General features: G+C 36.2%; 1 protein-coding gene across 3 annotated transcripts in view; it reads left to right on the top strand.

Moving 5' to 3' along the window:
- LOC120636458 (protein nervous wreck) overlaps window positions 1-21975 on the top strand; it is a 51868-nt gene that overhangs the window by 14234 nt on the left and 15659 nt on the right. For all 3 annotated transcript variants that reach the window (XM_039907939.1, XM_039907941.1, XM_039907940.1), the window contains exons 2-8: window positions 7809-7952; window positions 12263-12348; window positions 19034-19178; window positions 20931-21067; window positions 21153-21306; window positions 21386-21613; window positions 21698-21883. In XM_039907939.1, coding sequence (XP_039763873.1) covers window positions 7809-7952; window positions 12263-12348; window positions 19034-19178; window positions 20931-21067; window positions 21153-21306; window positions 21386-21613; window positions 21698-21883 — 1080 coding nt within the window. The remainder of the gene's footprint in view (window positions 1-7808; window positions 7953-12262; window positions 12349-19033; window positions 19179-20930; window positions 21068-21152; window positions 21307-21385; window positions 21614-21697; window positions 21884-21975) is intronic.

Raw genomic sequence — 21975 nt, forward strand, 5'->3', positions numbered from 1 at the left:
AAAAAGAGGTTTTCTGCATGTAGGTGTGTTTTTATAATTTTTTAACAATATGGATATCAACTTTACTAAGTAATAAAAAAGATTTTTTATATTATAAGAAAAATAGATTTTACAGCAGTTTTTGAAATATCACAGACGGAAAAACTTGGCGGAAGGACTTCGTTTTATAGATATATATTTACCTATTGATAGGGAGATATTGCGGTAAATATGATTATGAGAAATACAAAATACTTATCGATCCAACTTTGTCCCCAGTTCGGGCCCTAAAGCTTATATTAAATTTATTCGGAGTTCAGATCACACAATATTATATCCTATCATCCCACGCGCAAGTTATATGAAACCCGAATAAGAAAGAACCACTCCAATAATATTACTCGCAAATTAATTCTTGATAAGATTTTCACATGAAAAGAAATAAATCTCGGTAACCATTTTTATACCGAAAATTAATTCAGTATTTTGAAATATAACTTCCTCAGGCTCGGTGGTTAGAAGAAACGTGAAAAACACGTCGGAGTGACTTAATTTTCTGAAATGTAATTACACAATAAAGATACAAAAACAAGATCAGTCTTATAGCGACTGTAGTGTCATCTAGTAGGAAACGTTGCAGTTTCGATCTACTTTCTCAAAGGTCAATATTACAATGAGACACGTTTGAAACAAGAGATGACACAGTCGCTATAAGACTGATGTGAAAGTCATATACTAATTTCGGCATCGACGGTAGGAGAGCCGTAGCTTAATTGGTGAAAGCGCTCAGGCCGCGATTGCGCGAGAGTCGCAGGTTCAAATCCTGTCGGTTCCGAAAAATTTTTATATGCATTTTAAATTTACAAAATTGAATCATGAATGTATTCCTTTACCTTTAAAGTAAGGGGTATTTACTTAATTGCTTAAATTAAAAACGCACATAACTGGGGAAAGTTAACGGTGCAGCCGATGCCTACCACTAAGCTATTACCGCTCTTATTTTCATCATCATCATCATCATCATCATCATCATCATCATGTCAACCAATGGACGTCTACTGCTGGACATAGGTCTGTTGTAAAGAGTTCGCAATACCACGGTCTTGCGCCGCTTGGGTTCAGAGTCAGTTTTCACCATATACATTTTTATTTATTACCTACAAGCGGTTCTCCTTCTCCTTTCTCTTTCCTTCACTCTCCGTCTTTTTTTATTATTACAAGTTAGGCCTTAACTGCAATTTCACCTAGTGGCAAGTGATAATGCAGTCTAAGGTGGTACGTACCTGTATGGCAGTTTAAATTGGCCCCTTAATCGGGTTTTACGCGACATCGTACCGGAACGTTAATCGCTTGGGGCGGGCCTTTGTTTGGCGGTAACTATCCATTTTCTGTAGAACCCTATACGAACTATCATTCTATGACCCAACGCGACTGATGAGCCGCCCATTGTTCGACTAAAGGGTCGTTGCGTGATGTTGAAACGCAGACGAAGACGTGGACTACAGCTAGTACCGAGTATATCGCACTTTCTAATGCAATCTCAAAAATAACAGAAGCCATAATGAAAAGCTCTTTTGAGGTCAACTAGTGTGTCGTAATTTAAGACTCCGACTACGAGTCCTTGCTGCAGTTATCAAGGACATCATTAGTGTCTTTTAATGAATGCTTCTCTCAGTTCAGATCGATCCCTTCGCGGTATAATTATGAGGCTTAACACCTATGCTCAGGTTGATGGACATAGGCCGTAAGTCGTGTTCCTTGCATGCCCTGCGATAGGGCATTTTTTATAGGTAGGTTTATGTTTAGGTTTATGCAATTATATTTATCTTATATGACATGACAACTACTCATAACTGATGACAAAATATTGGTTTTCCCAAAGCCGGTATTATTAGCCTTGGGTGGTTATTGCCGAGCTGAGCATTATTTAACTCACAGAATTAAGAACATGCAGAAACCGTTAACAAGACTAATATTGGAGTATCAAAAACTACTCCACTTTAGTAGTGTTTCTAGAACAGGCGGTTAGTCGTAGCACTCCACATTTAACTATAAACTATAAAAAACAAATAACCGTTAATACTTGAGGAGTTCGGCACTTTATTTTGAGGATCACAATTTGCTTGGCTACTATAACATAAAATAATGGAAGCGCAACTCGTTTAAAACTTATTATGTATAGTTTTTTCTTGCTCTTACCTGCCTTTCATTCACTTTAATTAGCCGTCAATCACTATCCTGTAAGTAAAACCAAGTCTTTTTCATTAATTGTATAATTAGACGAAGCAACCAGCTTATTTCGGATTTTACATAGAGCTTTATATACTACATAGAAATCTTGTACCGACTAATATTGAAGTATCAAAAACTACTCCACTTTAGTAGTGTCTCTCGAACAGGCGGTCAGTCACAGTCCATTTAACCGTAGGCCATAATTATTTTATCTTCACTGTTATAAACGTTTACCATAAAATGGAGAAAATGGGAAAAGTTTTTGAGCTACCAACATTACGCGAGTGTGAACTTAGACGTGCGCAGGTCGTTTTCACTGTTTTAGTCACAATGCAACGCATGCGATACTAGCTGAATGCGAGTTCTGTATGTTCTTAATTCTGTACTTGAATCATATAGTAATATAATTTAAAAAAAAATTAAAAAGGATTATTATAGTTATATTTCCAAGTTGAACATTTTCATTTATTGTCCTGTTCATAAAATAATATTTAAGCAGTTACAGACACACTAATATTCCTTTACACGTGTATTCTAACTAGTAATCAAGTTAAGTTAGAAAAATATTTTCTTAAATTGTAAAGGAATAGTAGCTACGCGATTTAATATGCTAAAGGTTCACAGCAAAAAAGGTTTTTGTTTTTGTTAAAACAGCACATATAATTACTTCTATTTTAATGAGAGTTTTCTGTGAACCTGGCTTGTTAATACCACGAATACCGGAAGAATTAATACGTCGAAGTAAACACTTGATGGTTTAATTGTGAAAGTGCGGCTTTTAAGAGCAGCCTGAATTCTATTTTCGAAAGTAATTATAAGTTCTATTTTTAAAAATTAATGGTTAAATTTGAAAATTGTGCTGTGAATGCAAGTACCTACATTTGACCCTATGTTATGTTATTTTAACAAGTGAGTTGAATACTTGTTAAAATTACCTTTAAATGGGTAGGTACTCTTGCTAGTTGCTCAACCTATCAGAAAGTGTATTATGCAGTGAATTTATTAATTTATTTGCATAATCTATTATTTGCGTGTCGGTTCTTCTCAGGCTGACATAATTATGAGGTTAGCGGAGAAATACGGTTATGTAGCCCGAGCCTCTTTATCCTTGAGCCTCGTTTGCTCGTCCGTACCAATGGGTTCCTCGTGAGTCTAGTAAAGCCAACGAGAGAGGCATGCTGGCCGTGGCGGTTTTTAGTTTAACACACACAAACACGCACGTAGACGTACACACACACACACACACACACACACAGACGCACAACGCACGCACACTCATACACATAAACACTTACTAACCACTTTTCTTTTATTTTATATGTTAAATTTATAGCTAAGTAATAGCGATGTCTTGATTTCAATCTGTTTATGTATATTTCCGGTGGAGAGGGCCGGTTGTCCTTAACACAGATAAAATCTAGCTAGGGTAGCCACTTCCTCAACCCATGTTATGTTCAATTTTAATGAAAGAAATAATGATATTATTATTAGTTCGGGTATCATCCCCTTCAAAAGGGGGGAGGGGGCACATGACCTCAGTCCAATGGGCAGGAAGTACGTAATAATAAAACAAAAACCTCCAATTCTGTCTAACAAACCCAAAAAAAAGGGTCTCATATGCTGGTATCGATTAAGTTTGGTGATTTGATATCTTGGAAAAAGGACGGTTCAGGCCAACCAAGTACGGAGATAAACCCAGGAACAGAACAGAAGACAGTTATGGGTTTGATGTCCGATGCTTCGTCTTATTCGGACCTGGAGTCACTTCATTTTATAAGAAGGCGTAGTAACACCCACATCTGCTATCGTCTCAGTCAATCAACAAAAAGTGATGATGAATTTAAACATAAAATACTTAACACTTCTTAACCCCAAGCAACCTTTGCTGAGACTCGTTCGTCTAGTGGTGATAATCAACTACGGATCACGAGGTCCTGGGATCGAATCCCGGGTCGGGTTGAGGTTAGGTATGGTGAGTTTTCTAGTAAGAATTTTCAGTACCAGCGGATTTAGGAAATTGGCGGTGTCAATCCACGTGCCTCGCAGACGTTACGCTAAGCAGTCACGGTTATTATCACTTACTTGTGAATGGGCGTTAAAGCCCACCAACCCGCATTGGGGCAGCGTGGTGGGTCTATGTTCTAAAACCGTTTCCCCTATGAGAGGAAGCCTGAGCCTATGGGAGGTTAATTAGCTGCGGCTGATTAACTCCAAGCAATTTTACAATTCATAATATCTCCGATGGTAATAAAATTCCACAGTAGGTATAAACAATACTCGTAGGTGCCTATTTCAATTGTTTACTTGTTGCTTGGTTACCGTAGTTTTTCCACAATTAATTATTTAAGGAAAATGCTTGCACTGCTGAATGTTATCCAACTTCTTTTACTATTTGTCGCACATAATATTTTAATAATAGTAATAAAACTTCTACGATGCCATTTGAGATCGGAATGCGTATGTACTCCGTCCCATTGCGAGTTTAGCTCAGTTTGAAGGCTATATAAGTATAGTATTTCATTTCAGTTTCTGACGGGATTTCAGTGAAGTCATTTTTACAGTTTCTGACGGGATTTAATTTTAACAACATTTTTAGTTTCCATATAAACGGTGATTATTCATCAAAAAAATATCATCGAAATTTTCTGCTTTCATGAACTGACAATTAACATCAAAAACAAATGCTCCGTCGGTCTAGTTCTTAAGTTATGATCTTTCATGCATATGTTAGTATTGGTTTTTAATAAGATACTTAGGTATAAAGATCGCAAGCTATTAGCTCAGCTTTCAAAATGGCGCTATGGGACGCGAGCTCGTATCTTCGGCGTTAGAGATCAATAATCATTCCAGATCCATCTTTATGAAGGCCGATGGCGCAGTGGGCAGCGACCCTGCTTTCTGAGTCCAAGGCCATGGGTCAAACTCACAACTGGAAAATATTTTTGAATATGATGAGCATGAATGTTTTTCAGCGTCTGGGTGTTTATCTGTATATTTTAAATATTTATGTATATTATTAATTGAAATATTAACCAGTCATCTTAGTACCCATAACACAAGCTACGCTTACTTTGAATCTTGATGGCGATGTGTGCATTGTTGTAGTGCATTTTACACGAATCTGCATTGCGTCCCAAAAAACAGTGAAAACGTTGTAAAGTGAGACGTGACGCGGAATGTTGCTAGCTCACAAACTGCTTTCCATTTTATGGCGAACTCTTAAAACATTAGAGGTAAAATAATTACTCCCAACTACTATTTAGTATAAAGTTACTAGGTATAAAGTTACTAGGCGTTGCCCGTTTGTTCGGAAAACCATACTAAAGTGGAGTGGAGTTTAATGCTTCAATGTTAGTCCCGTAATCGGTTTCTGTACGTTTGTTCTTAATGCTACGTGTACTTATTAGATGTAGTGTGGGAGGGTAGAAATGTGTGTGTTTTTATATGTCAGCCTACTGATATATTCTTAATAATATAAAGAGGTAAACATTTTGAGGTTGTACGGGCGTGATCTCTGTTCTTCATAAATTCTTCAACATAATTTTTTTTTTTTTTTTTAAATTTAAAATGCATATAAAAATTTTCGGAACCGACAGGATTGGAACCTGCGACTCTCTGGCAATCGCGGACTGAGCGCTTTTTTTTCAGTTTCGATCTACTTTTTCAAAGGTCCATATTACAATGGGACACGTTTCAAACAAGAGATGACACATTGCTTTTTCATAATTTCTATAATTTTATTACCGTGTTTTTACCGAAACTTCAACGTTTCCTACTAGATGACGGTACAGTAGCTATAAGACTGATGTGAAAGGCATATACTAATTTCGGCATCGACGGTAGGAGAGGCGTAGCTTAATTGGAGAAAGCGCTCAAGCCGCCAGAGAGTCGAAGGTTCAATCCTGTCGGTTCCGAAAATTTTTATATGCATTTTAAATTTATAAAATATTTATAACTCCTCCAAGTGTAGGCAAAAACACTAATAAAAATTATAAAAACTAAATTATTTTTATATTGGATTGTCTATTAATCGAGAAAGGCTATATAACATCACACTATTACCAATAGGCTCATAAATTTTGCAAACATGGGAAAAATCTATCCTTTTTATTTTTTTTACAATTTTTTAGTTTTTAGTTTATTTAGTATCCGGATAACATAGGTTCTTAAGACCTTACTTCATAGGATTTCTGTGGTAGCTATTTACGGGAAACAAAGTTTATCTTTTTATCATTGGAACGATCCGTTTGCACTTTTTCGAGATAATAAAATGTGCGAAATTAGAGCACTAAGCTTGCTCAACTTTAGAACCGTTAATAGAATTAGTAGGTACCTAACAATGGATTATTGATCATGTGACATAGGCGAGACAATAATTATTTGCGTCGCGTCTTGGGAACAAAGTCATTTAATGTGGATCGGTGTTTATGAAGTGTGAACATGTAGGTAGGTTCTTGTCAGAATATTAATTGAAAATTTATGCTACATTTTCAATGAGAGTTGACAGAGACTAATATGAGTGAGTCGAAGATTGTTAAGCTACCTACCTACGTATTATTCGATATCAGTCGATACATACTTAATATTAAGTATTCGAAAGTAACTCGGTTTGTCTGTTACCTTTCAACGCCTAAACCTCTAAATTGGATTCAATAAAAGGCAAGGACATAGTTTGGATGAGACACTTTTATACCAGAAAATTAAAAAAGTCCCGGGGGTTTTTTTTAATACAAAATACCTATCTTTCGTTAAAGTTTTTCCCTTGTGAACACGAGTTTATAGACTTCATTACTATGTTAGATAGTAGTTCTTATTCTTGGAATCGTATTAATTTAATTTAGCTCTGTAATTATTACTAGGAACCCAGGGGGTTTAGGCGCAATCGGATACGCCAATTTTATTCGCTGAAAATGCGTAAAAATATCCTGAAAAAAAAAGTAGGTAAGTCAAAGTTCATTTCAAACATTTGGAATGTGAATTACGTAAAAGGGGAAAACAAAATACAAAACCAAATGTTCTGGGTTTAACTTTTCTGAAAAACTTTTACCCACCAAACTCCTTACTTTGCTTAGGTTAAGGGGGAAGGAGAAGGCAATTTAGGTTTAGGGATTACCTGAGCTCTCAATCAACTTCTCTAGCCCGAAAGCCAATCCGACTAAGAAGAAGAAGAACAAACAATTTATTGCACGTATAACATACAGGAAAAGAAACAGTAAGGAGTATACAGTACACAAGCAATCTCTTACAGGCAACCTTTGTAGATAGGACTTACAGCAAGGGAACGGGATAGGGCCAAGAGTGTTGATACATAAATACCAAAATCTAAAGATACAAATACATATATAATTGAAATAAATATACGTAATAAAACGACTAAGTACTAAAGGTACATTAATTTCGATTAACACAACCATTATTAACAAAAACTACGTTCTATATTCTCTGGCAGTGGGAGGGGGAACTACTAAGCCTCCACCTTTCCCCTCATCACACCCTCTCGACTCCCTCACTCTCATCTTTCAATAAAGGTAGCGCGATCCAAAACTTGATACCAGCGAGGTAAGGACTCATTTTCAAATATATTTTATTCTTTGCAGAGCAACTACACGAAGTTTCTGAAGAATCTTCACACAGAGCAAATAGCGAAACTCCACGCTAAGAATCAACATGAGTGCGATTTGTTGGAAGATCTGCGCACTTACACCATCAAACGATCGGCAATTGAGAAGTCGTACTCCGAGGTAAGTCAATTTCCGTTTTAATAAAAAAAAATATGAACTAATTTGTACCATCGGTAGTAATGTACCTACTCGTCGTAATACCAAACTTAACGTATCCGAACGCCCTAGATTTTCGTAAGTTTTTTCACAACTGAGAGCAGGGTGAAATTTTGAGCACGATTCAACTCTGAAACTCACTGTGCCAAGACACCTTTTCTTGACACCGTGAGCTTCTGAGTCACACAGATATACTTAGGTAATTGTCGTTTGTCAGTGAACAAAGCAGATGTTTATATTAGACGGAGGCTGGGCTGAACACCTTGGTTTGGATTTCGGAGCGGAAGTTCTCAGCGGGGTACCGCGGTTTTTCATCATATGTAATAAGTATGTTGTTTTTTTTTCCCAAGTAATACTTGACGGACCGAGTAGATGGCCCAGCTGGGGGTCAATGAAAAATCATAGTAAACCCTTTCAAGGGTATGCAAAAAAACTCCTAAGCCTGTAATTACAACGGAACGGCCATTATGCCTTTCAGAGTGGATTACAGCATTGCAGCAATGCTGTTTAGCGGCAGGAATAAGGTGCTATAACTGTGTGATACCTATGTTAAGTTCCATTTACTACCCATATATATAATATACTAGCTGTTGCCCGCGACTTCGTCTGCGTTTGATTTTGTTTTTTGATGTAGCATTCAACTTAGTTGTAGTTCTAAAAAAATATTAAGGATTCAGTATCGCTAAGCCTTAAATGAGGGGTTTGTTGCTGTCCGTTGAGGAGTTCTGTTCTCTATTTCCAGCCATCAGATCTACACAAAGTTCGGGCAAAATTAAACACATATTATAGCCTCTATAGTAGAAAAATAATTATTTAAATCGGTTATAACTTGTCGGAGTTATGGGTGTTAAATCGTCAAACACACAGCCAAAGGAACCGAGCTTACATTGCCAATTATAACATTAGTAGGGATATATATCATAATATATATCTATATCTATATATATATCTATATATATATATATTATATATATATATATATATATATATATATATACCTAGATAATATATTGTATATTGTATTTAATGTCTACCTTCTTGTACTGAGGAATTGACATTACTTTAAAGGTGACGAACCCGATATCGTTTCAAGATTTCTACTCTAGTTCTAACTTATAGTTTTCAAAAAGTACTTAGTTATTACCTAAATGCTAAATTACGTTCGACTAAAACGCATACCTAAGCAAACATTATTATCATAGTAGGTACCAGAGTGGGTAGTAGTAAAAGTAGGTACCATATATTCATTTGAAATTGTCCATATCCATTATTGATGTGGCAGTTTCTAAATTGAAAATTGTATGTACTAATAACTACTTAAAAATTCCTAAAGTTATTCCGACATGGAATTATTAATTGTATGATTTCCAGTTATAGAACCCATTCCTATTTTTGTATCTAGACTTCTATAAGCTACTGTCTGTCAAAGTGTCTATATCCGGTCTTGACGGCATAGACCTTTACGCCGGCTGTAACCTTTACGTCACTCGGAGAGACAATTAAGCTGCCAGTGCACTACGATTTGAAATAAACTTTAAATCTAATGAAGTTAGGGATTAAATAACAATACAATTGGCTTCTACTAAATATATATTGAGTTCCATTTCAAAGAACATTATGATTTCTGAGTTTTATTATATATCAATCAGTATTAACAACGTAAATCCATTCCATTCCACTGCTGGACCATATGCTCTCCCAACCGAAGGGTTTGCCCTTAATCACTACGCAGGGCAGTCGGTCCGGTGACAGCGGTAGATGGTAGTAGCAACACAGAGGACGCTGCTGCCCGTTCTCATTTATATTCCCTTAGTCGCCTCGTACGACACCCAGGAAGAGTAGGGATGGTGTCAACTGTATACTCACCTACCGACAACACGCGGCTCAATTTGTATCAATACGACACTCTCTCACACACACACACACACACAACCACACACACACACACACACACACACACACGCACGCACGCACGCACGCACGCACGCACACACAATATGTCATTTCAGACCTTGATTTTGTTTCGTTAATTGGGGTGTAAGGTATGAGAAATTGGCGCACATCGAAGCAAATTAGATTACTTGCCCTTGTACCTATTTAACCTAAAGTTAAAATTTCTATCCCCAATTTCTGGCTACAATCTTCGGCAATGGAATTTTAGTTTTTTTTATTAGCACGATATACGCATTTCACAGGTTGTATGTTATTAGTTAAGATAGTGGTCACTGGCAAAGTGGAAGGAAAGAGACCTCGAGGACGTAGCCCGTTTCGTTGGTCGGATCAAATCCGCACTGCTCTCGACACCAAAGTGCATACGGCTTTAAACGTTGCTCAAAGCCGAGTCAAATGGCACAAAATCGTCCAAAAAGTTGTAAGTGGAAGGGGTCACGACCCTCAGCAATGAGGAACACGAACGTAGAGAGAGATCTTATTAGTTGTATAGAATCATCAGTCGTATAAGACCCATTAATCGCTCTCGAAGTTTAATACCTACTACGTTGCAACACAATTTCTGCCTGTTTGCCTTTTGTCGCCTACGCCGGATGTAGCTAACGGTATCCTCCCTTCATTTAAGCAAATGGCGTCAATAATCAATACCTTGCGGTGGTTAGTTAATTTTGTCAGATAGTTCATGAATATTTTATTCCTATATCCCTTCACTCTATATAGGGGAGAAGTGGCAAGAAAGAGCCAGTTCACTAAACGAAGCAAAATAATACTTTTAACGAAAGAAATTATGATCTTTTGCTTTAACTATTATTAATTTATTAAAGAAGCTTAGTTTATACGAAAAAAAAACCTTAAACACTAGGGGAACTGTGAAGAAAAGTGTTAAAATTAAATGGGGTTTTACCTACCAAATAAGATCCCTGGCACAGTGGTAGGCGTTGTAATCTAATACCCATATTCCGTCCCTGGTTGGGGCAATTTGGGAATTTATAATTTCTGTGTATTTATAATTTGTCGGAAGGCTGCGGCCATGACAAATGAGTTGTTACCATCCAAGCGGTCCATTTTCAATAAACTTACTTACGGAGCTTACGGAGAAATAGCTATCTCGATAATGAGATCCGTATCCACCAATACTTTGCGTTTCACAATCACGGTTAGGTAAGAGCTATCTATCTTTATACAACAATAGAAAGCGTCTACCCGCTCGTCTATCCAAACATCTTGAAAAGTTTATTTCTACGATAGCCAGTACGATGCCACATAGGAACAATTTAGAAGTATAAGCTTAATATACTTAAATGTAAAACAGGTCAGCGCTACAACCTTAGACTGCATAACTAAGAATAAAATTATTTAGTAACCACAGGTTAGGGTACATTGCCGAAGATCTGTTTGGTGTGGAGTATAAGGATTGAAGAAATTATAAATTACACCATACAGATTCTCCTGCTTTTCACGGAGTATAGCAAATTAAGCTTAATTTTCATAATATATCATGGATGTCCGCAAAGTTACGCCTGCTTCTATCCAATAGTAACCACATTCATACACCAAACTTTTGATACAGAATTGTTAAAAGCTTTAGTCTTTCTCAGCATTTAGTGTTTCTCAGCATTTTCAAAGGACATCCACCACTTTTCTACAGAAGAACTTTTCGAGAGCATATTCAAGAACGCGTTGTTTCATTGTGACAGGTTTGTCTTTCAAATGCATATATGGTATATATGCATTCAAAAATCATAATGTTATTGAATTCGAAACGAAAAGCAGAGAAGCTGAATGAAGTTTATAATAATAGTAGCTGTTGGCCGCGGCCTTCGTCCGCGTTTATTACGGTTTTTTTACCTACCCTAAAAATAAAGTATTAAATAATAATATCCTAGTTTTCCTGGGATAAAAAGTACCCTATGTTACCCTAAGGCCTAACTCTGGCCAAAAATCAAGTTACTTTGACGCTTAGTTAGGGTGTAAAGTTAAAACAAACAATCAAACACACTTTTATAATATTAGAAAGGATTAAGAAAGGAACTCTCACATTGCTTTAAAATGAAAAAAAAATAAAAACTACTACGCTAAAAAAATATCCAAAAGTGGCAACTAAATACCACTACTGAAAACCAGAGCAGTAAACGGCAAAAAAAAATTAAAACGAACAGCGAACGACGTCCAATATTGGTTATGTTACAATTTTTTGAAAAAATCATTTTAAAATAGCGGCTTTGTACAAATGGACTTATTTGAAGTCTTCGTTGTCATATTCTTATTACTTAGGCAACTACTTCGTTTTAATTCCCTCTGAAAAAAGTTTTGTTTGTTCCCAGGCGCTGCTGAAAATATCATCGGCGTATCTGAATAAGAAAATACCAAACATTCCTGATCTGAAGGTAGACGGTGCTGAAGAAAAATGGTAAGTTAAAATACTGAATTGCACTTCTTCTATATGAAATATAATTTTGCACTCCTCGTAGGTAGGTGTAGTGGTTGGCGTGAGGTCACCACAAAGGTGGAATTTTGAGGCTAATGAAATACACAAATAGCTTTTATAAAAACTAACTAAACCCGGCTACGTTTTGCTGTGACTCAATCTGGTATTTATCCCACTCCCTTGCAAGCTTAGGGATAATATTATTTAATATGGAATGTTTTGCCAAAATTTTAAGTTCATCCATCACGACTGCAGGAACGCTGTGGTTCTAACCTGGTGGTTACGGGTTTGATTGGAAATTTGTGAATTAATAACTTCTGAGTTTTCTCTCGTCTGGTCTGGTAGGCAGCTTCGGCCATGGCTAGTTACCAACCACTTTATCGGCAAAGACGTGCCGCTGAGCGATTTATCGTTCCGGTACGATGTCGTAAAAACCGATACAGGCACAGGTTAGCCCGCTACCATCTTAGACTGCATCATCACTTACCATCAGGTGAAATTGCAAGTTGATAATTTTTAGTGGAATAAAAAAAAAGTTTCTTAATACTTTGCGACAAACTTGTATCAGAGCTATTTTTTTTAAATACACATACGAGTACCTATAGCACGGATTAGTCGCAAAACCGCTTTGTGTGAATCTTTGCTAGGAGTTCATGGAACTGTCAAATTAAAGCTCTAGAGCTGATTTATATTCAAGATACTTATAGAAAAATAATTTTCTTCCTGGTTTGCTATTACATAATATTTTGATCGAAATTCCCTACTGGAAAATATATTCGAGCCGAGGTTTGGCAATACGTTTTTAAAGCTATGTTCGGTCCCACTTCTATTACAGCTGGCATTTATAGCGACAAAATAAAAATCAGAGTATACAAATGTCAAACGAGGAAAAGGTATATTTTGCTATGACGCTTACATATTTACTCGGGAGTAGTGAAAACGTGCAATACGCATACAGTTTTTATTTTTATTTTTTATAACTTTTAAACAAGCGAATGCTTTAGAATAGAATAGAATAGAATAGAATAGAATTTGTTTATTTACCAGAAAAACACAAACAGACTTACATACGGAGAAACTTAAAATTTTGTAATTAATTAGATATTAAAGTCTATGACGTATCGTGCTTAATGTTCCGGATACTAATGTACCCACAACGCTGGTATTCTGTCAATACCTATTGAGTTGAGGGAAGTCCAGTTATGAAGTCACATATAAAAACAAAAAGTATAAACTTTATAAAAGGAAGTAAACTTCATAATGAAAAGGAGATGAAAATTATTTTTTTATTTAAGTAGTAGGTAATGGAAAAGTATCGTCAGTCAGAATGTCAGTTAATAATTTTTAGTTTTTAGTAAGTAGTTATTATTGTAAGACTAAAATATAAGTAAAATCGTATATTTTTTTTATCGCAAAACACAACTGAGTTAATGTGAAATAAAACACGTGTTAAGAATAAATAGGATTATAGGACTTAAAACCGATGTAATAATTTGATTGTTGAATTGTACATTATGATACTAGTGCGGTATGTTGATCCCTTGTGAGGACAACAACAAACTTGTATGTATTGTCCTAACTCGTAATTATCATTTCCTTTTGTTTTCCGTTTCTTTTATTAAATGGGGTATTTTTTTCACACAGTAAATTATAGCCAATATTTAGGGCGCGAAGAATTTTTTTTTCGGGCCCCAAGAGATGCGTTGTAAACAATTAACGCCTAAAAATAAATAATCCCTACAGCGAATATTTTTGTAAGTATATCTCGTGATAAGGTCTCTTTTTATCTCACACTTTACAAGGTTAGCTGGTAGAAAATGCATGCAATGCATTTAGCATTAAGTCCGTCTTTTGTAAACCATTTTTATTTTGGTGCGTTATTAAGATTTAAAAAAGGCGTTACAATTTATTTAATCAAGGAAATCGGTACCTTTTTAAATAGCTACGTAAAAGCATTAATCTCAGACGTGGGAGGTATCTGAAGGTAAATGAAATCTCATTGGAAAAACAAGCTTTAGATAGCTAATTAGGATTAAGTAACATTGTAGGAGGGTAACATTAAAAGTTTGATAACAAAGAAATACCGGGCTAAATACGTTGTGCGCTAAGTCTCGAAAAGGGGAGCATGTATTGTATCTTTTTTTTTTTTTTTTATATTAGGAGGGGAAAATCCTCATGGACATCCCTATGGATAGTGCCGGACTCCTACCGACTAAAAACCCCTCCTGCCTTCTAAACGTTAGTGTACCTGCCATTTGGCCTACCACTAACGTCGTTGTCCTACCTTCCTTCTCTTTCGTCCCTTTTCTTTACTTTTATTATCTCTTCCATGTATTTTTTTATAGATTCCCATTTCTCTGATGCCTCTAGCATTATGGAGGTTAGGTTTTCTGTCTTTATTTCACTTCCTATTTCCTTCTTCACATTCTCTTTCTTCTTCAAATCGTGGGCAGTGAAACAGGGTATGTTCTGCATCATCACATGGGTGTTCACAATACATGCAATCACTACTCACTCTTTTCTTTATGCGTGCTATGTATTGCATAAAAACCCCATGGCCTGTAAAGCACTGTGTCATCCTAAACGTTATATTTCCATGTTTCCTATGTACCCATCCCTTTATATCCCCAATTAGTCTATGCGTCCATCGGCCTTTGGTAGACTGGTTCCATTCTTGTTGCCATATCTCCAAGGTCCTTTCTCTGGCCGCATATCTTTTCTCCGGTAGGTTTAAGCAATATGTACCTGATCTCTCCTGTGCCAAGATGTGGGCTGGGATGAGGTTTGCCAGTACAAGGGCAGCGTCGGTGGATGTTGTTTTATATACTGAGCAAGTTCTAAGTGCCATCGTTCTCTGGGCGCTTAGAACCGTCTTTCTGTGTACTTCCTTGTCCATGGCTGTTACCCAGATTGGTGCCGCATACATAACTACAGCCTGCATTGCTAGTGCCAAAGTCCTTCTTTTTCCTAAGCTTGGTCCACGTGTGTTGGGTAGAATTGTGCAGAGTGCTTTAACAGTCTTCTGAGCCTTTTCACAAGCTATCCTTACGTGTTTGCCAAAATTCAGGTTGCAATCCAGGGTCACTCTCAGGTAGGTTACAGATGGGGCAGGAGTGACCTGTATACTTCCGCATCTGAAGGAGTTTTCTGCCCTTAGCCTCCTATTAAATATTATGGCCACAGTTTTCTGTGGAGCAATTTCTAAGCGATTGTGCGTCATCCATAGCATTATATTAAGCAGGGTTTCATCTCCTTTCCTCATTAAGTCAGCCGCACTATTAGCTGTCACTGACACCGCTAAGTCGTCTGCATAGCATATCAGGTTGACCCCTTCCGGCACTTCTACTGACATAATGTCATCATATAGAATGTTCCACAGGGTTGGCCCAAGAACGGATCCTTGAGGAACACCCCCTCCGATCTGTACTTTGACTCCCTTCTTTAATATAATAGCTCTGTGCTCTAAATAATCAATTATACTGTTTATTATGTACTTGTTCACTTTCCTAATTCTAAGTTTAGCTATTAATGTATTGTATCTGTAATTATTACTATCATAAAGTTTAAAAATGGGGACGCGGTGTAATTTATAGTCCTAATTGAATATACAACATTTGGAGTTTGAGCTGCAGCTGCTAAGGCATGCTGTAAATGAAATAATAAATAAATAATAAACTTTAATATTTTACGTTACGCAGTTGCGTTAGGTGCGGTACTCCTTCCAAATAATGTCAACATAACAATATATATAAGCTTATCTTTCAATGTATCACATTAAATCCCACTATAGTTTCTACGGCGTTCTTTCGGCGCTACGATGCCGTCTTTCGATTTCCTGCAGAGATACTTGAGGGATATTTCTATAATTTCTTAGTTTTCTCTGATGTGGTCTGGTTGAAGGCTTCGGCCGTGGCTAGTTACCACCCTACCGACAAATACATGCCGAGATGAGTTTAATAAAACTGCTATAACCCTAACAAATTAGTCCGCTACCATATTAGACTGCATCATTGCTTTACCATAAAAAAAAACCACTAATGGCTACCGTAGAGCTAAAAATAAATCAAGTAGGCGCTGCTTGGCATCGATATCATACATAATGGCAGTTTTACCTGAAGTTACTTGACCACGCCCTATCAACCTTTCACGGGCACTAAATAAACAGGACTGCAATAACCTGCATATAAGTTAATTTCTTTTTGTTTAACACATTGAGTTCCGTATAAAACATTGAGTATATTTTATACGTTAGTATTTTCGTATATTATGAAGATGCTACGCTGGTCTGTAGTAGTAGATAAAATTAGAGAATAGAGAAGAATATATCCGTCGTACTTTTGAAGTCGCTAAGATACAAAAAAAACTAAAAATCGCGAGGTACGGATAGTAGTAGTTTTAGTAGTAGTTTTAGTAGTAGTAGTATTCCGCGAGTTTTGTGTGTGTGTGAGTGATGTGGCATAGTTACTAAAAGAGTCGTGAACATATAGACAGAAAAAAAGGCCGTGGAGAGCCACCAATAACCTGCCTACAAACAAAAAAAAAATTACATTATAATGAGCAACACTACAAAATATCAAAACCCAACAGTGTGACGCAGAAGTATCTACTAGGAAGGCTGACTCCTAACAAATTGGGATAGGTAATAGCCAGGAGAAAGAAGAAAGAATTAAATATTGAGTCTCACACTTAAGTTATTTTTTAAATCAAGTAAATATATATTTTTAACCTGCACCGTGAAGGTGTTAAGTTTCCGCCGATGTATGAGTAGGTACCTACATAATATCGAAAGTACCTAAGTGGTTCAGCAAAAAAAACGCGTCGTTGAGTCTACGCGGAATTTCGGTATCCTCATGGGAGTAAAACATTCTGCTGTAACGTATTACATGGCTTGTATGTGTGATTTCAATGAAATCCGCACTTACAGTCTTTTACAATTTTTGTACATGAGTTATAAATATAGAAGTATTACTCTCAAAAGAAAATGCTGAGCATTGCACGAGGGCAGCGAGTTAACTGCAGAGTGCATGTGGCTCGTAATAACTCTAGTTAAATTCAATTGAACGTTATTTGATTGAAAATAAAGAAAAGGAGCTAGCATACAATTAACTACCTACCACTGCAACTCAGGTAGAGTTGCAGTGGTAGCGCTAAATCTGGACGCAGGACAGTATTGATCAGTGTGGTCTTCTCTAATAATATAACTTATTGGTCTGTATTTTTATTTCATATAAGGGCTCTGCCGGCCGCTGCGCGATCGATCTTAAAGTTTTATTCACAACTCTAAAAAAGCACCCACACTACTAAAGAATACATTTAAAGCAATATTTATTACGTGTAGTAAATATTAAAAAAAAAAAACCTATAAAAACCTCTTTGCGCCAAAATTTTAATAATTTCATGATTATCTTTTATTTACAATACGTTTCATAATTCGTACATCTAACGATCATTATTAAGTAATTATTCAAATATTTTAAATATTCTTGCCCAGCAACAGATACTTCGGCGTAAAATATGCATCATTCAAAGAGTTCCAGGAAGTGAGATGTAATTACCACTTGAGACCATAAACCCCTTAGTTTTAGTAGCTACAAAAAGAAGGCTCACCTAATGTCTTGAAAGACGCAATTAAGAAGTAAGCATGATTTGATAATTATATTCCTCATCATCCTGAAATCTGGCCTGCATCTCGTCATGTCCGATAGAACAATTTTTTGCGGGACACTGTTGTTTCTAAATGTAATAACATGTCACTGGTCGTTGGTATAACATACTAGCGGCATCCCTTTTAGATATCCATTCAATTTGCGTGAGCTTTCGCCTGCCCCTTGCGAATTGCTGTAATTGAAAACCTTTAATATGTCAAAGTGCTTAGGCTCTTATTGTATTTGTAAATGTACGCATTCTCGAAAAAAATCTCAACTTTGTCGGCCTAATTAGGAATGATTTACGCTAAACCAGCAAGGCAAAATTTAACAAACAGTTTTTATGAAGCGCTGAATTTTACGCTTCCACGGACTGTTTTAGGACTGTTCTTCGTTTAGATACTGTAGCGGGTATAATTTTTAATTGTTTTTGCTTTATTTTAATTATATTGTAGGTAAATCTGTATGAATTCGTTTCAAAAGTAATGACATTTTTGGAATGAAATCATACCTACAGTTGGTGCTAATTTAATCAAACATTGATTAGTTAGTGATGCTCGTTTCAGTAATTTTCACATTCGCAGTACTCACATATCGGTGATTTGTTAACGGTTTGACCATAAATTAAATAATTTTTACATTTCTGTCCCGTTGGTCAGCAATGGTCAGCGCGGTTCACTGAATGGAGCAAGCAGCTTCTTGGAAACACAAAAAAATCACTGGTGCCTTTTCAATATGTTCGGAATCTGGTTTAGTTTTTTTATATATAGTTCGGTATGGTGTTAAGGTTTAATTTGGCAAGCACTACAATATTATAGAATCATAGAATAATATAACTAAAATAGCCCTCTACGCATATGTGGTAGAAAGTTTTAACGTACGCCATGCTGATAGCCAGTAGCTATCTCATACGGACTTACAGCATCGACAAATGACTGAAACGACCACACCAATCGAATCCAAAACCATGGCAGATTGAATTTAGCAGTGCCATTTTCCATTTGTATTTATTATTTGTATAGGAACATGTGGAACGTTTGGCGCACCGTCTTGGAGGAGAACGAAAAGTTGGCTCGTGCTAGACTTGCAGCCGTTGAAATATTTCAACAGCAGATCGCTGACGAAGCAAAAGTCTTGCGACAGCATAAGCTTAATGTCGCCAAAAAGGTGAGTTAAGAAATCCCTGTTAATTTTCTCTTAAAGTTCTTCGCTTATCATATACTCGTATCTGTCGGCTAGATTTTCAGAAGAATTTAATAAACTCGGCAAAGCGCTTAGTGTGTAATTCCCGCTCCAATCAAACATTTTTCTCAGTTTTCGTTCAGAAATTCCATTTTATTGAATGTAAGCTTATTGAAGTGAAATTTCTTGAGTCACGTTAGGGTGAGTTAATTAAAATTAAATAAAGGAACACGGTTGGGAAATTTTTTCAAACACTTTAAAGCCACAAAAATGTTGATAAACTTTTGGTTACGCACGGCCTGAAGCCAATGCGGTGTTGCAAATGTTTCTTTGTTCTTTTGTTTCTTTGTTTTTGCAACATCTATTTTTGACTTGACAGTATATATTCAATCCTTGAGCGGGTTGCAGACCAAGAGCTGAGCTAAGATGGTTTAGCTTAACTTACAAAGCTGACGCCGTTTTTCATACTTGTGTGCAGCCTGCAAAACTATGCAACATAGTTTACAGTCTGATTTAAGAAAGGCATGAACTGTCACATAGATAATAAAAATCGTTCTATAAACTCTGTTAGAAAGATCTTTCACCGTCTAGACCATGTTGAAAGTAATATCATTATAGTCGCGTCGCCCGTGGCAAGTGCGTCGGCAAAATTGCATTTCCCGTTTAGCGATATTTCCTTCCATGCACTCTAAACGAATTACCGATAGGTAAATTAAACTTCAACTGAGTTATCGATAGATCAACATCCTGTGACTATTAATGTCCCACTGCTATCAGTGTGCAAAGTGAGCCGTGCACGGGGCGTTTTCGCATTGGTTTCGTTATGGGTAGACAACTGATTATTATTTTTATGAATAATATACAAAAAAAACACCAAAACACAAAAACATTCATGTTCATCACACAAACATTTTCCAGTTGAAATCAAACACACTGCATTGACTCTGAAAGCAGGGTCGCTGCCTACTGCGCTAATCGGCCATCAAAATAATGGTTGTATGAGGATTCTGCGTGTTCTTTATTCAATGAAGCAAGCATTCCTACTGATTATATATTTATGAGCAATGATATGTGTATATTATAAGCAATGATATTTATGATAATTAATGAGAGGTAGGTAATAAAAGTCAACCTATACCTACCAAACAAGTAGTTTTATATGTTTGACGTCAAAGCGATCTGTTTCTGCTTTCAACTTTGTATTTTTGTAACTTTAATATTCAATAAGCTTTTTGATCTGCAGACCAATTATTCTGAAAGCTTCTATCCACGCTTCAGTGGATTAGTTTGTTTGTACCGCATCCGCATTTGTTTGTATCTGGGCTGCAATTTTATGGAATATAAAGTCATCTTTATTCTCAGCCTATAAGTAACCTACTGACTATTAGTGACAACAATGCCAACAATTAAATATTGCAAAAATATAAAACCCGTCATAGAAAAAGTAGTATACTGCCCCTTAGCTGAACGATAGGAGAAAACACAAATCTTAAATCTTCGTATAGCGTCTCAAGGAAACTCTGAAATGAATGCCTGGGTTCTCAATTATTTATTTGTTATGATGCCTCGACACATGAATGAGGTAGTTTTAAAAAAGAAAATTAAGATAAAACCTAAGGAACAGCCAAGTAATAGAAAATCAATCGCAAGTTTTGATTACTTGCCTTGCATAGATAGAATATAAATTATATAAATAAAATATTTTTTTTAATGAGTATACCATTTTTTATAAAACAGACTACGGATTATCTGGCCCAAGCACATAAAGAGCTACAATTAACAGTTTCGGATATTGACAAAACCAAAAAACTCTATTTCGACGAAGAACACACGGCCCACGATGTCAGAGACAAGGCTAAAGATATTGAAGAAAAGTAAGTAAATGGAATTCTTAAAAAAGTACAAAACTAAGATTTAGTTCTTTTTAATGTAGTTCTTACTTTTTATTTAATAATACAGGTTGAAGAAGAAAAAAGGTTCCTTCTTTCAATCAATCACTTCGTTGCAAAAGAACAGTGCAAAAGTGTCATCTCGAAGAGACCAGTTGGAAGAGAAATCAACCGGAGCGAGAAATGATTATCTCCTGAGTATTTCCGCTGCTAATGCTCATCAGGTCAATAAAATATCAACTGTGAACTACTTAGTCATATAAATAATTTTTACACACACTTGATTTAACAATATTTTTACAGAATCGCTATTTTCTTGTCGAACTGCAATCGTGCATGCAAAGCATGGAAGCGTCTGTATACGAAAAAGTTTCCGAATTTCTTACGCTGATGGGTCGTACTGAATTACTAACCTGTTCTGCAACCCAACATTCCTTTGGCAAAATCAGAGATCAGGCTCAACAGCTGACTCGAGAATACAATCTGCAGTGTTTATACTTGTACTACCCTGTTCTAAAACAACATATTCAAGTTAGTAGCAAAAATATTCCTCTTGAAATGAATAAAAAGCATAATATATTTTTAATAACATTTTCTTTTAATTATTTCCATTAGTATGAGTTTGAGCCTTGCGACAACGATCCTGTTGATACTGTAACCATGGAACACGACACTGTATCTCAAACTCTAGCCCAAGAAGCACGTCGATGGGCAACTCGGGTAGTAAGGGAGACTGCTCTCGTCAGAGATGCTACGCGTAAACTACATTTGTACCAAGCTATGCGAGATGCAGGACAAAAGGTTGGCAGAATGCAAGATACATAATTAGAATATCAAAAAAATAAAAACATTAAAGAATGCATAATTTTATTCTTTTTTAAATTCTCTTACTT

This window comes from Pararge aegeria, chromosome Z (assembly GCF_905163445.1).
Source record: "Pararge aegeria chromosome Z, ilParAegt1.1, whole genome shotgun sequence".
Classification (NCBI taxonomy): domain Eukaryota; kingdom Metazoa; phylum Arthropoda; class Insecta; order Lepidoptera; family Nymphalidae; genus Pararge; species Pararge aegeria.